Consider the following 21,219-nt stretch of genomic DNA (forward strand, 5'->3'; position numbering starts at 1 on the left):
AAGTGATTAGTTTTATAGGAACTTATCTTCATTTTTTAATTTTCGGCTTTAACTTATTATAGAGTTTTGAAGTGACCATTTTATTTGTCATGACAAAAATAACCAAACTGTCGTAAGTCATGGGGTTTAATGCTCCTTTATATATATTTTTTAGACAGTGACAACATGTGCATTTTTTATGCAAAAAATTAACGAATCAAGAGATATTTTTTTAGATAATTGCTTACCAAAGTAAATGAATGGAAAACATTCTTACGAAATATATGTATTTAGCATATAAGGTCATTGATGATAAAGATGCTTTCTGTTAACAACATTTTACATTTCTTTAATTGGGTCGGATCATTGTAAGCTGTTTGATTTATTGGCACAAACCACCACACTGAGTTGACAGAGCCCACATTATCATGCTATATATAATAACGAAACTCTAGTTTTTTTTTTTCGAAAACAAAATGACAGTTCTACCAACGAGAAAAACCATGCTTCATGAAATCTTCAAAACCAGGCAAATCAATCCAATTCACTAACCAGAAACTTTCCTACAAAAATGAAAAAGAAGCACGGGACGTATGGTGTTCATGAGCTGCTTGCTTTGCCGAGGGCGCTCCGACAACTAGGCCGCAACATCACAATGGACCTGATATAGGCAGTCAATACGTCGTCCGGATATTTGCCTATCTCTGCCACGATGTAAACAACAATGCGGCCGAGTAAGTCTTGTGCCTTCTACTGAAATTGATGCTAGGTAAAGATGGAGAAGTTGAACTGCTGCAGTGTCTTCTGGGGGGGAGGAAGCACCATTCTGTTTTGGTATTTTGGGTGGACAAGGAAGTAAGAGAGGGCGCTGCTAATGAAATGCAAAAAGAACTGGATTTTAGTAATGAAAAAGGAACTAAAAGCCAACAAAAAATCTTAAACTAAAGACACATTTATCTCAATATTTTTTATCGAAGTTTGTAAAATATGACATATTTACCCCAAGTTTTTTCTTATAATACAAAAAACTCCAAATTTGTATTGTGTGATATATTTATCCCAAAAATTTAATATCATAAAAAAAAAGTTCAGAGAACAAAAAAAAAAAAAAAAAAGTTCACAAGTGATGCACAAATTTATTCATAATTATTATTTGCATATGCAATCCATCGGTGGAAGATTCATATTAAGTCAATATATCTAGTAGCATTTCACTATATGTAAAAAAAAACAGAATATTTATTTATTTCTGATAAGTAACTGACATGCGAAAACATAAATCTCCAAAATTTTAAAATTGAAATCAGACTTTTTTTTATAATCGACAATCATTTAAATTCATTTCTAGATTATGATCTAATATATAGAAATACTATATTTCTTAACATATTTGATTTTGCTTCTTTTTCTTCTTAATTGTTTGTGAATTAAATGCCATGTAATATTAATTTGGTTTGATCTAAATTAGTTGTCACACTTTAAGATGATATTGTAAATTATATTATTTAAAAAGTGCTAATCACTCGGTAATTGGTTATTATAGAAAAGGAAAAACGATAAGACAAATCACACTTTTTGATTACGTAGAAAAGAGTATCATGGGGCAGAAATTTTCTATTGGCCACTTGGACTGAATTTCTAATGTAAAATAAGTCTTTTCTCTAATTACAAGAGGGCCATTTATATATATCAAGTTTCGATTTTAAAGATCTCACCATAATTTTTTCTTCGATTTTGTTGAACAACCAACAATGATGTCAACACAAATTACCTTTTCTCTCCATTCTCTTTTTTTTTTTTTTCCCACTTTCGCAAGAACGATCTTCAAAGGAGCAGTTTCTAGTGAAAATTCCACAATCTCATTGGCATTTTGTTGTGAGTTGTGACAACTTTCTTCATTCCCACGGCCAAACAAGTGATCGGAGGTCGAGCAGCTCCAAGGGCGCCGTCAATCCGATCATCTTCTGAGAGCCTTCTTTTCTGTCTCTTCTCTATCCCTCTTGAAGAAGAAGCTGATGATGCTGGTTGGTCCATGACGTAACTGGAGACTCGCTCGCCCCTGCTTTGATTCAGAAGCCGCAGCACCCCGTCAATTCCACCACCAACAACCAGCGTCAACGTGCATGTAGGCAGTCAATCCATCATCCGGATTTTTGTATAATCTCTAGCATGATGATGATGGAGAAGCTGAACTGCCCCATCTCGTAAGTGTCTTCTGGGGGAAGATGCACCTCTCCTTGCACTCTTGCATGGAGACAACATCGTCTATCGTGGCCATTGTCAGACATTATTTATTTATTTATTTATCAACAACAATTTAAATTCATCTACAGATTATGATCTAATATGTAGAAATACTATATGTCTTAACATATTTGATTTTGCTTCCTTTTCTTCTTAAATGTTTGTAAATCACGTGCCGTGTAATATTAATTTGGTTCAATCTAAACTAGTCGTCACACTTTAAGACAATATTGTAAATTCTATTATTTAAAAAGTGCTAATCACTCGGTCATTAGATATCATACAAAAGGAAAAAAAATAAGACAAATCACATTTTTTGATTATATAGAAACTGGTGTCGCCAGGCACAAATTTTCTATTGGCCACTTGGACTGAATATTATTATTATTATTTTAAAAGTCTTTTTCTGTAATTACAAGAGGGCCATGTGTATATCGAATTTCTATTTTAATGATCTCATGATAATTTTTCCTTCGATTTGATTGAACAATCAACAATCATGTCGACACAAATTGCCTTTTCTCTTCGTTCTTTTTTTTCCCCTTCCACAAGAACGATCTCCAAAGAAGGAGCAGTTTCTAGTGAAATTTCGACAATTTTATTGGCTTTCCGTTGTGAGTGGTCGGAGGTCGAACAACTTTCTTCATTCCCAGGGCCAAACACGTGATCGGAGGTCGAGCAGCTCCAGGAATGCCCTCCATCTGATCATCTTCCGAGAGCCTTCTTCCCTTTCTTTTCTCCATCCCTCTTGGAGAAGAAGCTGATGATACTGGCTGGTCCACGACGTAACTCGAGACTAGTTTGCCCGTGCTTTGATCCAAAACGCGCAGCCCGCCGCCTATTCCACCACCGACAACCAGCGTTGACGTGTCATACTGCATGTGTCCGAGCTAGTATAGCACGCTCGGGCTTACTCTTCTTTCCCACAGAACCCCCATTTTACTGTATAATCGGCATCTTCTCATTCATAAGCTACAACCGATGTTCAGAAATAGATCAAGTTCATGTAAGTTAGATATGGTGCTAGTGTCACGGCCCAAGGACCTGATGGGCTCCGAGCCAGCTCGAACAGAGGCCATGGCCTGTCTGTGACCAAGCTCGAGCCCGTCCGTGACCAAGGATGATGCCCATATGGCCAGCCGTCACATGCTACTAGGATATCCTCCATTTCTTGGAAGGGCACAGAAAATTTCATGCATGTACTTTATTTCATGACTGACTCCTCTGCTCATCTCGTTATGTTACTTTTAATACTTACGGGCTATTATTATAGAGTATCTGTTGGGAAAAAACAAGATAAATCCGAGCGGATGTACATGGTCCAGGTGATGCGACTTACTATACAGAGGAAGAGCCAAATGTGATTTATAAGATATAATAGATATAATAACCACGCTTGAGCTGCTCGATCGGTATTTCCTAATCCCTACTCCCGCATCTTTTTTCCCTTTCAGTGGACCAAGAAAACTCTCGTATAACTATTCTATTTCTCGTCTCTTATGAGCGAAGGACTTTCGCTCGTACGAAAACTCCAGCTGGGGATGGAAAAAGGAGCAAGACAAAGAGCACTATTCATCAGCTTTTAATTCTAGGTGGCACATGCTCCTCTCTAAAGTCCAAAAGCAATCCTTAGCTTCGTCCAAGTTTCTGTACATCTTTTCCGTGAACACCTGATTTGGACCCATCGAAGCCTTTCCACCCACGGCATCATTTCCTCCGAATGCTTGCCAATTTCTCATCGCTTTCCCTCTTTTAACATAACAAGCACCTCTGCTTTAATGCCATGCATGCAATTATCTTACCTGTAATACATTCTTCTTTGGGGCAATCATTAGAGAGGCTAGGTTCAGCAACAAATGAACACCAGTGATAAATCAGGCCCGAGTCGTGAGCGGATTTCTTTGCGGCTAAAGGGCTACCGGCCAAAGAATAATAAAGAAAACAGCTAAATCCTTCCTCCTGCTACATACATAATTCGATTTTCTTACAGGGGAAAACAAGATGAGAACGCTATTTACAAGTTGAGTAGAATTCACGAAACTGACCTACCTGATGATGAAAAAAAAAAAAAAACAAGATTTTACGTACAGAAGTAATCTTGAATGAATCGATGGCTGTGGGGTTAACAGACAGAACTGGGCACAGCAATTAAATAATGATGGTGGGAGCCCTCTGTACCGAATATACTCCAAGTATATGCGATAAAGCAGTGCCAAAAGCAACTTTGCTCGCCTTGTAGCCTTGTGGATAAGAATCTTGAGTGGGCTCTCCACATTTCCTCCAATATCGAGTACTCCAATAATTGCTCGACTTTCACCATTTCACACATCCTTTTGTGTTCTTCACGATCCTCTTGGGAAAAACTACCTCCGCTCCAATTTGACCCGGATCCATATCCGTATCGACACGCGTATATCCACGTCAAGAATGAAAATTTGGCCACGGCTCTAAAATCCCACGATTCCTCTCCATGCACGATTGCTTTTTCACATATCCGATTCCTCGAAGATTTATGGCTGTGCAGGCTACGCTCTTCGGAACCGAGCAGGCACTCTTGGGGTTGGCACGACCACCTCCTGACGCGATTCTATCATCTTTTGACGGTCCCTTATCGTTTCGTCAAAAAGCCTATTCTGTGGGTTCTCCGCATAACACACATAGTAGCAACTCACACAAGCATAAGGCAGTGCCATGGCAATTCTGGTCTGCCAACAAATTGCAAAAGGGAAAAGAAAAAAAAAAAAAAACCCTATCAGATGTCATCAATCAAGTATCTCGGTGATTGTTAAACACTAGTTGATCTCCTAAAGATTTTCAAGTAAGGTGCACCTACCATTAGGTACCCAACGCAGAATGCATGTAGGGAAATTGTGGCAGTGAAGCCTCCGTGTACTTTGACAGTCCAAGCAGCAGCTACGATGACACAGATTGAGCCACTACAAACGCCAGTGAGAAAGCAAATTGAGCTGGTGATGTCTGAATCAACAATGCGCACCATTTCTTGTCTCTCGAATAGTTCCCATGTATCTTGTGATGCTTTCACAAAGCCTTTTCCATACGCTGCTATCTGTTGCACAAGTTTGATTAATAACACCGGCTTGAAACCAGCAAGGTGAACTAGTTCACAATTGAGGACTAGGCACATCACTGAGGAGACGTTTGAGGCTAAAATATCTCCAAAGGATGTTACTCGAGATCTTATAAAATCAACAATTAAATTCGATAGCTTAAATAACAATCAGCATTCCTAAGTCACGAAGCACAAGAGAGTGCTCTCCTTTGAGTCTCTAAGGCTAACTCCCAAAATCATCAACATTACCTTTTTCAGATAACCTTGCAAGACCGAACTCAACCAGTCAGAGACTTTAACAATATTAACCACCAAATCCACGGCTTATAAAAATTTACTGAATTGCAGAGGAAGTATCATCTGACACTTGTTAATATATCGATTCCTAGGTGACAATAATTTTTTGCTATCTCAAAGCTATGTTGCAGATGTTATTTTTGCTATCACAAGCTATCCTCCTAAAAGATTTTATAATAAGAGATGGAACAAAAGCGAACTTCACACCACAAAAATTTTTCTTGGAGCATTACCTGCACAAAGGCCCAGCCATTACCGAATTTGAAGATGAAGTCCATCAAACCGAGGCAGCAATTTGCACAAGAAAACATGAATTCATCTTCTCCCTGAAGCAAATTTAAACCTCGAGCAACAATTCTCAGCGCTTCGATGGTCGGAACAAAAAGAGATCCAAGACAAGCACTTCCCAAATTGTACGTCAATGCTCTCTGGAAGCAAAACTGAGTACTAGATTGCATTCCTCTCAGATAATACAAAGCAATGACCCGGCTAACCGTTATATTCGCTATATTTCTCATAACTTCAGTCACCCAAGCCAAGCTCAATGCCAATAAAATTATGATCAATGGAGTAAATTTGAAGTTCAACGCCCCTATAACAGCTAAGTTCCACAGAGACATCCATAGAAATCCAGCTCCAAGCATTGCATATATGGGTCGATTTATGTCTGGGAACTTTGAAAGAGGCTCCAGCGATTTCAAGAACATAATGCAACAGAACTTAGTCCGTTGCGAAACCCAGCACGCATATAAGCCATTGCAAATGGCAAATGCAATAAAACAGACTCCTACGCCATCGGTAGGAGGCGTCTGGAAGCAAAGTAGCAGAGCTCCGGCAGACAATGATGTGACGAAAGTGCTCCACAATATGAAAGGGACCATCAACTTAGGCCATTCCCTCACAGCCTTTTGCCAAGCAAATGCAAGAGTGATACTTAGAAAGGATGCAGCTTCTACTTGTGGAACATAGTACTTCAGCACAGTTTTTTCCCATTTTTTAATGTCCTCTGATGACTCTATAAGACCTTGAATCCCCTTGAACACGAGAAAACCAACTAAACCGACTGCTATCACCAAGTGCAGGAGGAACAGGAAGAGAGAGAACTTGTTTGTGTATTTTCTTGAGTTCAGTGTTGTTATGGACTGCCCCAGAAAAACCAAAAGAAAAGGCAACCAAAAAAAAAAAAAAGTAATTAGGAAACTTAACTATAAATTGAACAGAAGCATCTAACTCTTCATATTCATTCAGAAATTCCACCAGAATTCAAAGAAATAGAAATGCTGTACTTTTGCATCTTCCCCTTCGATTTGTCAAACGCGCGCGGGCGCACAGAGAGAGCTAGACTTGAAGATATCAAGGTGAAGCATTTACCTGAGGAGTAGGTGTGGAGCGAGGGACGGAGGGATAAGAAGGGGTAGGTGTGGAGCGAGGTATGGAAGCATGAACAGGAGAAGGAGTAGTCACTCTCGTCCCTCCATTGATGACAATCCTCAAAGGGTTCGTCGGGTGCAACCCCCGCAACATCGAAGCATTATATTCCGTCGGGTGCTGATAAGAACCATCCACTCCTTTTCGAAATCCCACCTCGCCTCTCTCCACATCCTTCAATTCCTCACCGCCTAATTTCTCCTCTCTCCCCTCCTCCTCTGTTCCTCTTCCCCCACCTTCACTCTCTCTCTCCACCGCCTGCAACCACAACACACACCACACACAAAGAAAAGCTTAGAACTTTCCGTTTACCCACAAGAAAAGCTTCAAACTTTATCCATCAGAACATCAAAAAAAAAAAAAAAAAGAAGAGCAAAGACAGAAATGGAAATGGGAGAAGCCCCAGCGAGAGCAAAATTACGGGTTCTGCAGTAGCCCCCATGACGGAGGCGGCGATCTTGATTCACCGGCGACGGCGGTCGTGGTGGTGTCCGGAAGGCTGGAAACTTCGTGTATTTTCGGGTGGGTGAGGGCGTTGGTTGTTTCTTTTTGGGCACTGATGGTGGTATCGCTATTGGTCGAAGCTGTAGTTTTTTAAGACAAGAATGCTTTTGAATCTTACCTCACTGTGTATCTCAAGGCCTAGGACCCCGCGCCCACCCGAACAGGAGACCCCCGTGGCCATCGCCACGCGCTCCGAGCTCGTCTCGACGGCACGCACCAATCGCGCGTCCCGCTGTTCTAAGAAGACATGTCTGACTGACGCAAGGTCTAAAACATACATAAGAGCACGTGGAAATGAAGGTCTGCATCCGCCGTCCGTTTGACGCGTGCAGCAGCCTCGGCCCGTCGCCTGCGAAGGGGGGCATCGGTGACACCACCACACCAACCCTTCCACGCAACTCCCGCCGTTCGTGTTTGACGGGAAGAGCGTTGAAATTTAATTTTGGAAGCGTTTCGTGAAGATTCAGGATATGAGTAATTGTTGCAGGCAGTAACGTGGGGCGATGATACTTGCGAGAACGAACGCATTGAGTTCACTAAAAAGTTCCGTCTCCTTTTCAAGTTTACTACTTCTGTGGATTCGGCAATCACGGGAAATTCCGTTTGCTATAATGCATGGGATATGTTCTGTGCGGACGAGGCACCGCTCATCTACTTTGCTATGAGTTCTCGTCGACTCCCAACATTTGCAAACACGTTATTGCTATCATACCGAGCAGTGAAATGTCAGAGAATCGCTAAGTTCTGAGATCGGTTCACGATATGACCTCGATCCTGGCTACTCGGAGTGGTTCTTCAACCGTGTTAGAGACACAGAGAGAGGGTGCCCTACCAAGGTTCTTACAAGTTAATAAGCAGAACATAGAAAATCAATTCAATTGGCAACCAATTCAGAGCCCAAAGTCACCCCATGAGCAACCATTTCTGGTTACTTTGACAGATGACATAAGCAAGCGAGCAACCGTTCAGGCTGTTCTTAGAGGCCCAAGAATCAACGTTTGGGTTCCATCATGAGCGAAGTAAAGTACAAGCACCTTTTTATATACTTATATATATATAGGTATTGTGTGCCCACTGATTTTTCCAAAAGTTCCCACTTCCTTTCCAGTTGCACAACACAAATTGATCAACAATTGCCCCATAACACTTGGATTAATAATGTACTAGTAAGTCGGGGGTTGTCATTACTAAATAGTACATAATTGTCCTACACTTATATAAATGAATTAGTTTAGATGTCAAAGATACGCCCACCAATAACGACTAGATAATGATGAGGATTGGTTTGGTGCCAACTAATCAAATATTCGTATTTGAACTATCTTTGATCTTATGCTGCAATAAATGTTTCAAAAGGAATAAAATTTTCAATACCATGACTGATCGTAGAAAATATGCACACTAATCAATTTGAGCCGTATACACTTTTCTCTCTTTCGCTGCCTTCCAATTAACCCAAGTACATGTGTGAACATAGGACTAAATGCACGAGCTAACTAATGGGATTCTCTTGCTTCAGACAGAGCATGGCAATCAAGAATACGTCACATGCTCAATTGGGCATTAAATTAGAAATAGGTTCATCGAAGTTGGTGGAGGCCACATCGTGCTCTGATGATTAATGCGGGGCTGCGTGGGACATAGTCTCACGGCCATCATCACGTGCTGGCTGACCCTGTTTCTCTGAACATTTTAGGACATGTGGGAGGAAAATGACAAAGTGGACTGTCTCGCTGCTGACTTGGATCCACCTCCGCAGCTCGTCAATAATGACCAACAAGTCAAAACTCCTCATTTTCTAACCACTTTGAGAAAGAATATATTGGATGGACATGCATGCATGACGCTAAATCGATGAAGAGTCATCTGTGTTTTGTCATTCAAAGTCCGGAGTAGAATGAGATTATGATTACGTTAACTTGGGATAGATTAAGACTGATTAATATATAGCTCTGACCTCGCATTATTCAGAAAGCTGCGTTAACAAATGATATGTAGAGGGAGATGAGAATGCTGCGGCGTGAGGCTTCTGTCTAGGACCTCAGAAATAATTGGAACAGCTATTTCATATCAGTTGCAAGCTGAAGACTACTAGAAATAGAGCATGAGGAGAAAGATTTACCCATAATTTGTGATAGCTTTGCAAAAATGAAATGAAAGCGATGGCACAATCCATTCCTATAGTCTTTTGCACTCTTAGATTACAAGATTTCCCTTCTTTGGCCTTCAGCAAAAGCTACATACATATATCCCAACTCTAATAATCTAGAGAAAACAAAGAGATTTCAAGGGACAATAACACGTATTACAATTTCTATAGGAAGAACTGTCAGATAAGTCAGTCCACCATCCCAAAATTTGGAGTCGCATCTGTCTCCAAACCCACTCATTTGTCTCCAAACCCATGTTCCTTGTGACCTTGACGATGATTTATTTCTTCTCACCAGAAGTGGATTCAGATGGGGGTTTGACGATGCTTAGCTGGCCACCTTCCTTGTTAGCAGCGGTGGCTGCTTTCATTTCGTTGCAGTGATTTATGAACTTGCTTAACTCCTGCATCATTCAATTAGAGGGAAAATAGGAATGCTCAGGTTAATGGATTGATTTTCTTCCTTTTACCAAGAATTAGACTCGACGAGAATACAATCATAATCAATTAGAATAGAATAAGCATGATCAGAAATCAAATGACAGAAGGAAAACCATTGTTCCTCAGAGTGCACTAGTTTAGACAGTAAACTCATAACAAAACCGAACGCAGGTGCAAGCCAAGCAACTATCAAAGTGGTGGAAAGTGCATTTTTCTGGAGGCAAGAAGAGAGGCCAAACATCGAACCATAAGAGATTGTCAACCATGTGTATCAAAATTAAAACCACTAAATTTCCTTGAATGTCTACAGAAATCACAAAGGACACACTACAATCCTCTGCTGGTTCCAAAAGAGAGGTGGCAGACCAATAAGCTCTTGGCAGACTGAATTTGTAGAATAGAACAAATGCTACGAACTCTGTTTAGAAAATCAAGTAACATGAGTGGAGTTTGGACAACAAACTCACTCTTGCAAAAGAAAGAGCCAAGAGCGTCGGTTTTTTCAACATGAAACCAAATTCTCTCAACACTCTAATCAATCCATCGTAACAGACCGCTCTGCCCAGAACATCTAATTGCGTTGAATCAAAACCTTTCGAATGAGATTGCCAACTCTACAATATATAATGACTATGAGGGAAGAACAGAGAAAGTAATCATCAATCATCGCTTCACGATCAAATTCCCCCAAAGCAAGCAACTTTACTTCCCAAACACTGATCGGAAAACCACAGGACATATGGACGAATCGAGATTGAAGCTAACAAATCGACCTAACCAAGCCCGCAGATTCCATTGACTTTCACAAATTTAAGCTCTGGTGTGAGCGAGGAATACTTACACGATCCATCTCCATGTCCTTAGTGACCTTCAGTGGCTTCACGTTCCTCTTCCCTGCGAAATAATCAGAACGCAACCGCATCAGAAGAAGAAAGAACGCTGAATCGCATCCAGTCTCAAAACTCGTACGAACCCCAAAAAGACGATACCTTTGCGGGTTGGAGGGGCTTTCCCGTGGCGATTGGGAGGGATGGTTTTCTTCTTCTGTTGGCCCTTGAAAAGATTCGATTTCTGGGTCATCTTCTGCTTCTACTTCTGCTGCTTCTTCTTCTTCTTCTTCTTCTTCTTCTGCTCGGGGTGTGCCGATTTCGCCGTAGCCGTTAGGGTTTCAGATCTTTGTTCCTGGCTTTTTGGCTATGGATGAATAATCAGTTGAGGTCGGCTTGTCTGGCGGTGTCGGCCCAAAGCCAAAGCCCAGTATCATAACTTAAAGCCCCAATTTAAAGCCCGATTTAAAGCCCGAAGAAACATGACTCCATCGAATCAACTAACCATAATCCGAAAAAAGACCCGAAAATTAGATGTTAAAATTGTTGCACGCCTTCCATACTAATCATAAGTTATGTAGGAGGTTTACACATTTTAATTGCCTTTTATTATTATCTTTTTTTTTTTAATAATCCCAAATCCGCATCTACCATAAAATAAGGATCTGTTCGTTTTGCGAAAAATGACTTTTAAGAAAAACATTTTCCGGATTTTCCGGCGTTCGTTTCACTGGAAAATGAACTAGTTAAAAAAATATTTTTTATCATTGGAAAAGATAACATTTAAAAGTGAGGAAAACGTTTTCTTTTTGAGAAGTGAAAAACATTTTGTTTCTTTTTACCAATACATTTTTGTTTTATTTTTATGCTTTCTTTTTCTTTTTTCTTTTTTTTAAATCGAGTTTTTAATTTTTTTCTTTTCTTTTTTCTTTCTCTTCTTCTTTGGTAGGGGCCGACTAGCCACGATATCCGGCGATCGGCCGCGGCCAACGGCCAACGACAAGCCGGCTTGAGCCTCACCCCAGCGGTGAGGCTTTGCCTAGCCCAATCTGGCGAAGCCGAGATGGGGCCTCACCGGATTGGGCAAGGCGGAGCTCGTCGGCTGGGGTGGAGATCGCGGCTCGCCGATCCGGCGAAATGGGCGGGACTCGGGCCTCACCCGAGCTCGCTAGAGGTTCAGCCGAGCTCGCGAGCCGTGAGTTCGCCGAATCGGCATCGGGTCTTGGTCGGTTGCGGGCAACCGGCCATCATAAAGCAAGAAGGAGGCTATGGTGGCGGAAGGAGGAGAAAAGGAGGTGGCAACAGAGGAAGGAGGAGGAAGAAGAAGAAGGAGGAAGGAAAATAAAAAAAAAAAAAAAAAAATACAAATTTCGATAAATAAAATAATTTAAATTTTTTAAAAATATAAATAATTAAAAAATTTATTTAAAAAATAAAACTAATTTTTGGTCAATTAAAAATATTAAAATTCAATTTTTGATAATTTTTCCCAAACAATTAAATTAGCTAACGAATGATGGAAAATATTTTCCACTTAAAATTTAAGTTTCGGTCGAAGACTGGAAGATAGAGTCATTTACTGAAAAAATGACTTTCAGGAAAATGTTTTTTAGAAACATGATATTTTCCGTGAAACAAATGAACCCTAAGATTTGTGCGCAGAAGAACACCACTACAATATGTCTATCTAGACTATTATGTAAAGTGAGGAAGTCCTCTTCCTTTTCAGAGATTTTAATTACCTCTTTCTTCCTAAAAATATCGTTATTTACTGATTTTACAAAATATTTTTGTACTTGGATGTACCTCAAAGCTCAAACATTTCAATATTAAAATTTGCTTATCTTCTTTTTCACAACAAATGTCCTTAAAAAAGATATTACAGCTTAATATTTTTATCCCTACTTTCTTTCTATTATTCAGTAATACAAATATTTCATGACAAAGTGATTTTGCTTAAAATTTTGAATGTCAGTTTCTTGTGCATGCAAGCGCTATAGATGCACATTTGCTAATTCACGAGAACAAAAGTGGACATGTGATGCTGGGAATATCACGATTTAATTTTCATCCATTATTTGGTGAATTCATGATCTTTATTGTACGATGTAATCTCTTTTTAGATTATCTTTGAATTAATGAAAAGTTGAGACATTTTTTCTCAATGATGCTTTGTGCATGTATGTTTCATAAGTACTATTGTGGGTTTTATTTATGTCTTTCTCATTTCCATGCGTCGGTTGGTATTGGAACCAGGATGATCATGGCAATTCACATGATTCTCTCTTTCTTCTCACTTTGAAAATTTGAGAAAAATAAAGTAGTCTAACGATTTCCTCTTTTTCCAAATTCTTTCCCCATGATTAGATAGATATTCATACATGACTAATGTAACATTGAAAATATTCACAAGGTTTCTTCTTGACCTTTTGTTTCAGTACACAAATTGTGGAAAGAAAAATTGGCAAAGAAACTCTGTATAAGAAGTGAGACAAAGGATCGTATTTTGCACCCTGAGATGCAGCGGTAAGATCACTCACGAGTCACAACATTTGTCTAAGTACACGATTGCGATACTCCCCCAAAGCCCAAATGGGAAAAATGTTCCTGTAAGCAGCATAGTTTACCATACAGTTCTTGTTAAAAACTCCTATAATTTCCTGCAACAGAAGGAATCCATTATATGGTTAGCAGAACACACCATTAGAAATTGAATCATCAATACTGGTAAGTTTTATGAGTGTTGGTGTTATATCAACATGGTCCTCTCGGGGTTCAGTGTACTGTATACCTGTTGTGGGTAATCACCGTTTTCCATCTGTGCGTTGATCAACACTGTAGCTGCGCGATGCAAAGGGGTCGGATCTCTCGCAGCCTGACCAGTCATTGTTAGGACCGTGAGAAGAGAATTATTAGCACTTACTTATCTCAAGGACAAGGTTCTATGTACCTGTCCAGATTCAATCAGAGCCAACATAGCCCAACTGGTATTCACTAAGTGTGTTTTGTTTCCTTCCAAGTTCGTATATTCCTATAACCAGATCAAGAAATACTGGATGTCAAACGATTAGTCATCGCAAAAATAGCTGAATTGTCATCTCTTCATAGTCAAAGTAGATTACGATCGGCATTATGCTTCAAGATGTCGTCAAGGAGTAACTCTGCACTAGGCTTTGACAGTTTGGATCAATTCCAAATACCTTATTTTGGGAGGAAAGGTAACTCTCCCCAACCGCCCGATTCGAGTTGTTTGGATAGTAAGAAATGGCATGCTCTTCTGATGCTTTCGCTGCTTTGGTATGTTCTACCTCCAGCAACCAATCCGTTTATCCCAAACCATGTTCCATAAGTGTAACAGACTCCCCAAGATCCATACCTGGTTTGATTGTCAAGGAAATTTGACTAGGTAGTTTATATATAAAAATGATTTCAGCGGTGTAATAGCTTGGCCTCAGACTAGTTGCAAGAAACTGTCTCCCAATGCTACTCTAAGATAAAATATCATAAAAACAGAATTATAGGTGAATTAAGCTCTTTCAAGTTTTCATGACAAAAATAGTTGATGCATGACAACACGGGACATTTGGTTACCCAAATGTTAAGGGACACTCGATTACCTAAGTTTGGACTCCTCTAAGATGATTATAACTTGGGTAGCAGTTTGAAGGAGGAAACTAACCAACAACCGTCAGGTAACTGTATGCTTTCAATGAATTCCGTAGCCTTCAAAATGGAATCCTCGATCTCTTTCCTTCGGTGGCTCCGATATAACTTAGCGAACACCTTAAGACATTGAATCACTGCAGATGTGCATTCCACGTACCTAAAAGATGAAACTTATTAGTCAAACAACAAAGGAGACAACTGACAAATAACATAATCACAGTTTTAAAAAATGTCATGCTATCTGCCGTTGTATCTTATACCGATAAAAGTGAATTGTACCGATGCGGCTGGAAGGTAGATTTACTGGACAATGTTTCATTTGTGTTCACATCAAATAACTAAGTTCTCCAAGAAAAATTTATAAAATAATAATATTAATAATATTAATAATAATGATAAAATAAAAAATAGAAGTTTTGGGTCATAATCTTACTGATAATCGATAACAATATCTCCAAATGTCTCTGATGGATTAATAGTCTGCACAACAAATGAGCTGTGTGTCAAGACTTTTAAAAAATGACCGATCTCTCCATATGTAAACCAGATAAAAGAGAGCCAGAATTCTACCTCTAACCACGCATATGATCTTGTTGGCTCATACGACGCAAATCCCCCGTTTTGGTTCTGTCACATCATTGGTGTTTTTCAAACTCATCCATATCTGACTATAAATAATGGTCCCCCTATCCTCATTTTCTTCGGTTCCATAACAAACTAAATTCAGAGTACCGAATTTTTGGAATTGGGGACTAAAATGAAACATTGTTGTTTGCTTCTCATCAGATACAATAAATAAGAGTTGAAAGAGAAACGGATTTTGAAAATTTGCAGCGAAGTAAGCGTTAGGTAGTTAGCTATTGTTAGACTATAGTACCTGATTAGTTAAGATCAAGTTAACAGCATCAAATAGTTGTTCAACTGCTATTGCATTTCCCACGATGCTTGACTCCATTTCTGACAGTAATACTGCCGCCTGCAAAGTCACTGTCCTTAAGTTTTTCGTGTGATAAGAATACCAACGGCAAACATGAGTCACTTTGGCATAAGTTCTAACGAGAAAAATCATTTTGAAGCATAAAGAAAATTACTTTTAGTGCTTCTGCAGTGCAGTCGGATACGATCCAGCCATTTTCGGGAGTAGAGAAGGGCCACCCGCCCTTACGCACGTCACGGTACCAATGGGCCAGATTTCCACTGCTGTTGGCTCTGATCTTTACCAAAAAGCAGAAAGCTTTCGATTAGTTGTGCTGCAGAACATCAATATGCATGTTACAAGTCATCAGACAAATGTGTAACTTAAAAATGACCAAGAACTTTACTGGAAGACAAGTACTTGAGAGTTCTTGATAAATTCATGTGCCTTCTTGAGGGTCAACCCACATTCTTCGGCAAGATCGGTAGCTAGGAGAGCTTGAACGGAAAATGTGGCATCCCACAGTTGGGAGCCATTGTATCCCTGTTAGTGCAGCCAATTTGACAGCTCATCTTACCAAATCCATCAAAAGTGTGCCTTATACAGAAAGCACAGCAGTTAAAGGTTTTCATAAAAGTTATAAAATCGAGTACCTGCATTTTCATCCCATCTTCAGCCACCCATAAATAATCCTTGATTCTAGAGAGATGATGCTTGTATTCTTTTGAATTGGGGTTCTCTGCCCAACAACAGACCATGTTCAACACCTGTCCCCGGTGGCAAATATCATTTTTATGTTTGACTAAGGCGAAAATATGGTGCTCCAAGCCACTACTTTTTACATCGCTAGTTAAATTTAGTCACCTTACCTTATTTACAGGACCAAGGCAAATGTAGTGGGTATTCTCATCTTCATAGTGGATGTGATCCATTACAGTACTTAGAGCAATCTGTCTTAGCTTAGAGAAAGGCCACTGTGCTAGAAGTGGTTCCACAACATTGTGTAGACAACTCCAAAGCATGTCTTGGATCCAGGGGTGAGGACAGTACAGATCTTCCTGAGGAAAATAGTAAGAAGTCACTGTTCTCCATTGTTGTCTTACTCTTGCACGCAATATAAATCAAAAGTAAGAGATTTTGCTATGCCATCATCAAATGATACCTTAGCACATAAATTTCTAGTTTGGTCCCATTCAATCTGATTGTAAGGTTGCACATAGAGCTCCTTCCGAAGGGACAAAACAAGGGGACTCAATGAAGCCACAAATCGTTTGCCATACAAGTATGACATAGGCAAATACACCATCCGGCAGTGACACCACATGCGTCCTGTTGAAGAATTAGTCATCCTTGTTTTTACATATTTGAAGCACCAAATTTTGGAGGATGAAGCTATGTATTATTTGAAAATCTTTATATATAAGATTGAATTCATGGAGTAGGGGACCTTCAAGATTTCACCAGCTTTGGAGGTCAATTTCAATTAATGGAATAAGCATATTTCTATTGGCAATATGGAGAGCTGATCAGCACAACCCCAACCGCGATCAATATATCACAGGAACTAGGAACCGCTACTTACAAGCAATATGAATATATACATAAGAAGTTAAACGGCAAACGGGACAGAATTCTACAGCATTTTAGATGGTACGGCTGATCTGTGCCGCTAAAGTAATTAGACTGAGCCATATTCATTGTGCGCAACCATGTATGAACACTTGCTTCAAGCAAAACAAGGAGGCACCGTTAATAACCTGGATGAATTGGAAGAATGTGAGGAAGCAGCCATATTTCAGGAGGCAGAGGATTGTTGCCCCTCCAATCATAGACTCCCAGCATCTGCACAAAATATATGTCAAACCATCCCAGTCATAGAAGGATTCCGACGAGGACAAAAAGCATTCATATATCTAGAAAAAATTATACTTTTCGCTCCGATACTTTTATTTTTTTCAATTCAGTTCTACTAACAAATTCTCAAATAGAATGTCTCTCATAGAAAATCCAGCCAAATCTAGCTAGCAAGACCGTCGAATGATGTCGTTGAAGGATATGGATAAATTTCCAAAGGGCATCTATTTTGGCTAAAATTTTATACATGTCACTCTTCCACGTTGTTTATAAGGCTGAAATTTTTCTATGCACATCCAAATAAGCATTTGCATACTCTATGTGCATCATACTTTACCATCATTGGATAGGCACATGAGCTGAACTTGGTTGAATTATGTATCATAGAGACTTGATTAGAATACTTGTGAAAGTAAAACAAATTGTCCGGACAAATTAAGGGTATGAGAACTCGACTAGAAAATGCGCAAAAGTAAAGGATGAAAAGTGGAACGTTTCCATAAATACAGTTCACTTCCTACTTTGGTGTCGAAGGTAAGAAGACTGACCGAAAGCCACAGCTTGCCCCAGGAGGGAATGGAAGTGACTCCACCGCGATCGAGAATCCAAGCTCTTGCTTTTTCCATGGCCCTATCGCTGCCGGTTGTGTCCTCTCCGAGCAATCGGAGAGCGACGTAAGAGAGCCCTGTCCCAAACATGGTGCTTTTGCCCTCAATGTGTAGTCCCCACCCTCCATCTTCATTCTGCAACTTCCAATCATCATCAGTTCATCATCTACCTTCTCTGAAACTGTTTAATTCTCCTCCATTTTGATCATAGCTTACCTGATGGTTATATAGGTAACGTATCATCTCTTTACAGTGTTCTGAAGATAGAACCGAGTGTAGATCTCTCGTAATATAGAGGCCAATAACCTGGTATGCATATGATTTGACGTTTTAGTACTCAAGCAGATACTTGACTTGTTTCTTTTTGTTAAAGAGAACAAAAGAAGAAATTGGCAGACCAAGCCTGGGAGGAGAAACAATGGACCGCCATAATCACCGGGCCAATGACCATCCTCAGCTTGGAGAGTCGAATAAAACTTGATGGCCCTCTTCAATGTATTCACCACTGCTTCCTCACTTATGTCTTCTTCTGCACCCATACTCACCTTCTCTATCTCTTCCACTCTTGACTTCTCTTTCGCCAACTGTAATCATCAATCAGCACCATCCATCGCACCAATTTTATTTTGTTTTTCTCTTTAGTAATTTAGATCTTCTTCAGGACAGGATTGGTTGTCCTTTTATTCTTGTGACTAATCACTCTCAAACAAAAGCCTTTGGAAAGAAAAGACTATAGGTATGAGTGCATCAAGGTGTCAAATATTAAAAGGTAATGACACCAACAGTCCTCAAATATATTTCTCCCGACTTACTTGCGACTCATGACTCTATCATTACCCTGATATAAAGAAGCGCGATTTGAATCTATATTCCTACGATTTGAACTTTCTACAATTATACACCGTGTGATGTCGTTAAGGTACGAGAACAAGTTCCTTAGGCTCATCTCACATCTGGTTATATATGTCAATGAATGAAGTCACGGTTAACTATCTCATGAAAAAGTCTCCCTTATTGGCTTTTGCATGGTTATGCTTTCTTCGTGTGCCCAGTTCTCAGGGTAGAGCCGACAGTGTTAAGATATGAGCTTGGACTTGTTGTAAAGTAGTTAATGGTGCAATCTTTCAAGCCAACATCTCATTCTTCGGCTTTCTGCCCCAAAGGCAGGGTCTTCATTTTCATAAGGAAATCAAGAAAAGAGAAGGGAAGTCTTGGATTTTTGAATGATCGTACCTGAAGCCTCATGAGGAGATCAGAACTTTGCTTCACATGATATTGATTTTGAGTAAACTCTTGGCGCGTCTTTTTAATAATAGCCAATTCATCTGGTGTTCCTGCGTTTGGCGTGAACTCCCAGAATTGTCTCCCAATGTTGTCATAAATGCTCCTCACCTCAAGATCATCTCCTTGGGAGCACTTGAGTTTCCACATTTCCCTCCTGAAACTGTCCTTCTCAGAAAAGGAAGTAAAACGGAAATGTGAGGCTTCAAGTCCAAAGGCAATTGACTGTGCGGTTTACTTAAGCTCATCATACACACTGGAGTTTTGCATGCTTGTGATTTTTCTCCGTGATTAATTGCTCAAGTTAACTTACATGCACAGCTGCTTATCTAAAAGTTTATGATGTAGAATATAGTATGGCATATACTTCATATCATGCTTTCCCTCAGGCGAAGGCTAATTTGATGATGAAGACTGTAAACGTGCAAACCCGATGCGTCTGGGCAATAGAATTTAAATCTCTAGGGTATGATCAGAAGAAATCCTAGGATGAGAGAAGCTGAACTTGAGCCTTCAGGATCCGATGAAACTTAAAAGTTACATGCACAGCAGTTTGCCTGAATTTTTTTTTTTTTTTTTGGTCAACAACTCGAAAGTTTAAACGACGGTGCAAAACATTTTTTTTTTTAATATCTACAACAGCTCGAGCAAACGGGAATTCTTTCCCCTTTTTCCTGGTCCCCGACGATGAATCGTGGGAAACATTTTCAATGTTTAAATGCAACAAAAAAAATGGAAGGGAGAACTTGAACTGACCCTGTTTCTGAGGATCGAACTGAAGCTGATGAATCGAGTCTAATCAAACAACAAAGTTTGGTGGGTATTCAAAGGCCGAGATGGATGAATCCTTTTATAGGCCAATGTCATGTTGATTTGGCCATTGAGTAAGGACCCGCACATGATTCTACGTTTCCATTTGACCTCAGCAAACGCTATATCCGATATCCTGTTCCAAGCTATACTAAAATAAACCAGCTGCCTCAATCACGCCTAATCCTTTTGTCCTGCTGCTGCTGATAGAACCAATGTGCATTGGAGCCGGCAGTGAACGTCTGGCGTCTTTCTTTTTCTTCTCATCTTTTTTTACCTTTCTATTTGCTGAGAGATATCTCTTCGTTCCATCTGGACAAGTTTCTCGGACAGGAAACCCTTCGAGGCCAATCATTAGAAGCATCTTTACATGATCTTGGGATGACTTGCACATTGACAATCTTGTATATTCGCCCTCCGGAACTCCATTTCAAGCAACATCTTGACAATGTCGATGTAATAGTAGCATGACTCGAAAATTAAATCTGATCGATATAAATGTTAAGTAATAGTAAGGTATCACATTTTATTAATCTATCATCTGACCTACGACGTCAAAGTGATAGTAACTAATGAAACTTTTGATAAATTTACTTCTCAAAACTAAATCTTAGCAACATAATTAGTAACATACAAGTCAAGCTAATAGCATAAGGATCATGATAAATGAAGGGATTTAATTCATAATGCGAGTATATAGGCATTTCGCTTATGTGTGTATTTAGACACGCGAGACTTTTTATAAGGGAAGGAAAACGTCAGTCGGCACAAACATGCATGCGATGAATTGATGTTGTAGCAACGTATTTTGAGCATGCTCTTCCTTTTATTGCCTTTTTTTTTTTTTAATGTTTATGGCTTTTGCTTATGAATGCAAGGCAAAAATAAAGTATGATTTATTGACTTGATAGCTACCATCATCACAAAAATTTTGGAAAAAGTATAAAAAAATCATAAACTTTTTGCATTTGTGGCAATTTAATCATAAACCTTTTATCGGTGCCAATCTAAAAAGCATTGATACTTTTCGAGAGTCTTTGTGTCCGACATTCTAATACGCGTCCAACATGTTCTAACACATGATCAACGAATGTCGAAAAATCTAACATGTGATTAACTCTTTCCAATAATCTCTAACACGCAGT

The 21,219-nt window shown here is 39.6% G+C and overlaps 3 protein-coding genes across 3 annotated transcripts; all 3 read right to left on the minus strand.

The window, feature by feature from the left end:
• Nucleotides 1-4,093: 4,093 nt before the first annotated feature.
• On the minus strand, nucleotides 4,094-7,616 carry LOC104454595 (protein PNS1). The gene is made up of 5 exons (XM_010069499.3): nucleotides 7,440-7,616; nucleotides 6,962-7,276; nucleotides 5,824-6,732; nucleotides 5,057-5,290; nucleotides 4,094-4,928 (listed from the first exon to the last, which is right to left on the minus strand). Exons 1-5 carry the CDS (start codon nucleotides 7,458-7,460, stop codon nucleotides 4,749-4,751), a joined length of 1,659 nt encoding a protein of 552 aa, XP_010067801.2. The 5' UTR covers nucleotides 7,461-7,616; the 3' UTR covers nucleotides 4,094-4,748.
• Nucleotides 7,617-9,627: 2,011 nt separating this feature from the next.
• Nucleotides 9,628-11,293, minus strand: LOC104454612. Its single transcript, XM_010069515.3, has 3 exons — nucleotides 11,102-11,293; nucleotides 10,954-11,006; nucleotides 9,628-10,075 (listed from the first exon to the last, which is right to left on the minus strand). Exons 1-3 carry the CDS (start codon nucleotides 11,190-11,192, stop codon nucleotides 9,953-9,955), a joined length of 267 nt encoding a protein of 88 aa, XP_010067817.1. The 5' UTR covers nucleotides 11,193-11,293; the 3' UTR covers nucleotides 9,628-9,952.
• A 2,189-nt stretch (nucleotides 11,294-13,482) lies between these two features.
• On the minus strand, nucleotides 13,483-19,414 carry LOC104455962 (cycloartenol synthase). The gene is given in 19 exon segments (XM_010070661.2): nucleotides 13,483-13,599; nucleotides 13,731-13,814; nucleotides 13,890-13,970; nucleotides 14,140-14,161; nucleotides 14,163-14,315; nucleotides 14,619-14,762; nucleotides 15,039-15,085; nucleotides 15,176-15,232; nucleotides 15,483-15,581; nucleotides 15,697-15,819; nucleotides 15,942-16,064; nucleotides 16,175-16,288; nucleotides 16,391-16,579; nucleotides 16,684-16,850; nucleotides 17,279-17,363; nucleotides 17,924-18,118; nucleotides 18,200-18,289; nucleotides 18,382-18,567; nucleotides 19,217-19,414. Coding segments are annotated over 19 exon segments (2,274 nt in total).
• Between the last annotated feature and the right edge of the window lie 1,805 nt (nucleotides 19,415-21,219).

The sequence above is a fragment of the Eucalyptus grandis genome, chromosome 7 (assembly GCF_016545825.1).
Source record: "Eucalyptus grandis isolate ANBG69807.140 chromosome 7, ASM1654582v1, whole genome shotgun sequence".
Classification (NCBI taxonomy): domain Eukaryota; kingdom Viridiplantae; phylum Streptophyta; class Magnoliopsida; order Myrtales; family Myrtaceae; genus Eucalyptus; species Eucalyptus grandis.

Excerpts from the sequence above, each read along its gene's own strand:
- LOC104454612 (XM_010069515.3), bottom strand. The coding sequence starts at position 11,192 with ATGACCCAGAAATCGAATCTTTTCAAGGGCCAACAGAAGAAGAAAACC. Across the intron at positions 11,007-11,101 it reads AGCCCCTCCAACCCGCAAAG|GGAAGAGGAACGTGAAGCCA; the intron begins GTATCGTCTTTT and ends ATTATTTCGCAG. Across the intron at positions 10,076-10,953 it reads AGGACATGGAGATGGATCGT|GAGTTAAGCAAGTTCATAAA; the intron begins GTAAGTATTCCT and ends TGAATGATGCAG.
- LOC104454595 (XM_010069499.3), bottom strand. The coding sequence starts at position 7,460 with ATGGGGGCTACTGCAGAACCC. Across the intron at positions 7,277-7,439 it reads TGGGGGCTACTGCAGAACCC|GCGGTGGAGAGAGAGAGTGA; the intron begins GTAATTTTGCTC and ends TTGTGGTTGCAG. Across the intron at positions 6,733-6,961 it reads GCTCCACACCTACTCCTCAG|TCCATAACAACACTGAACTC; the intron begins GTAAATGCTTCA and ends TTTCTGGGGCAG.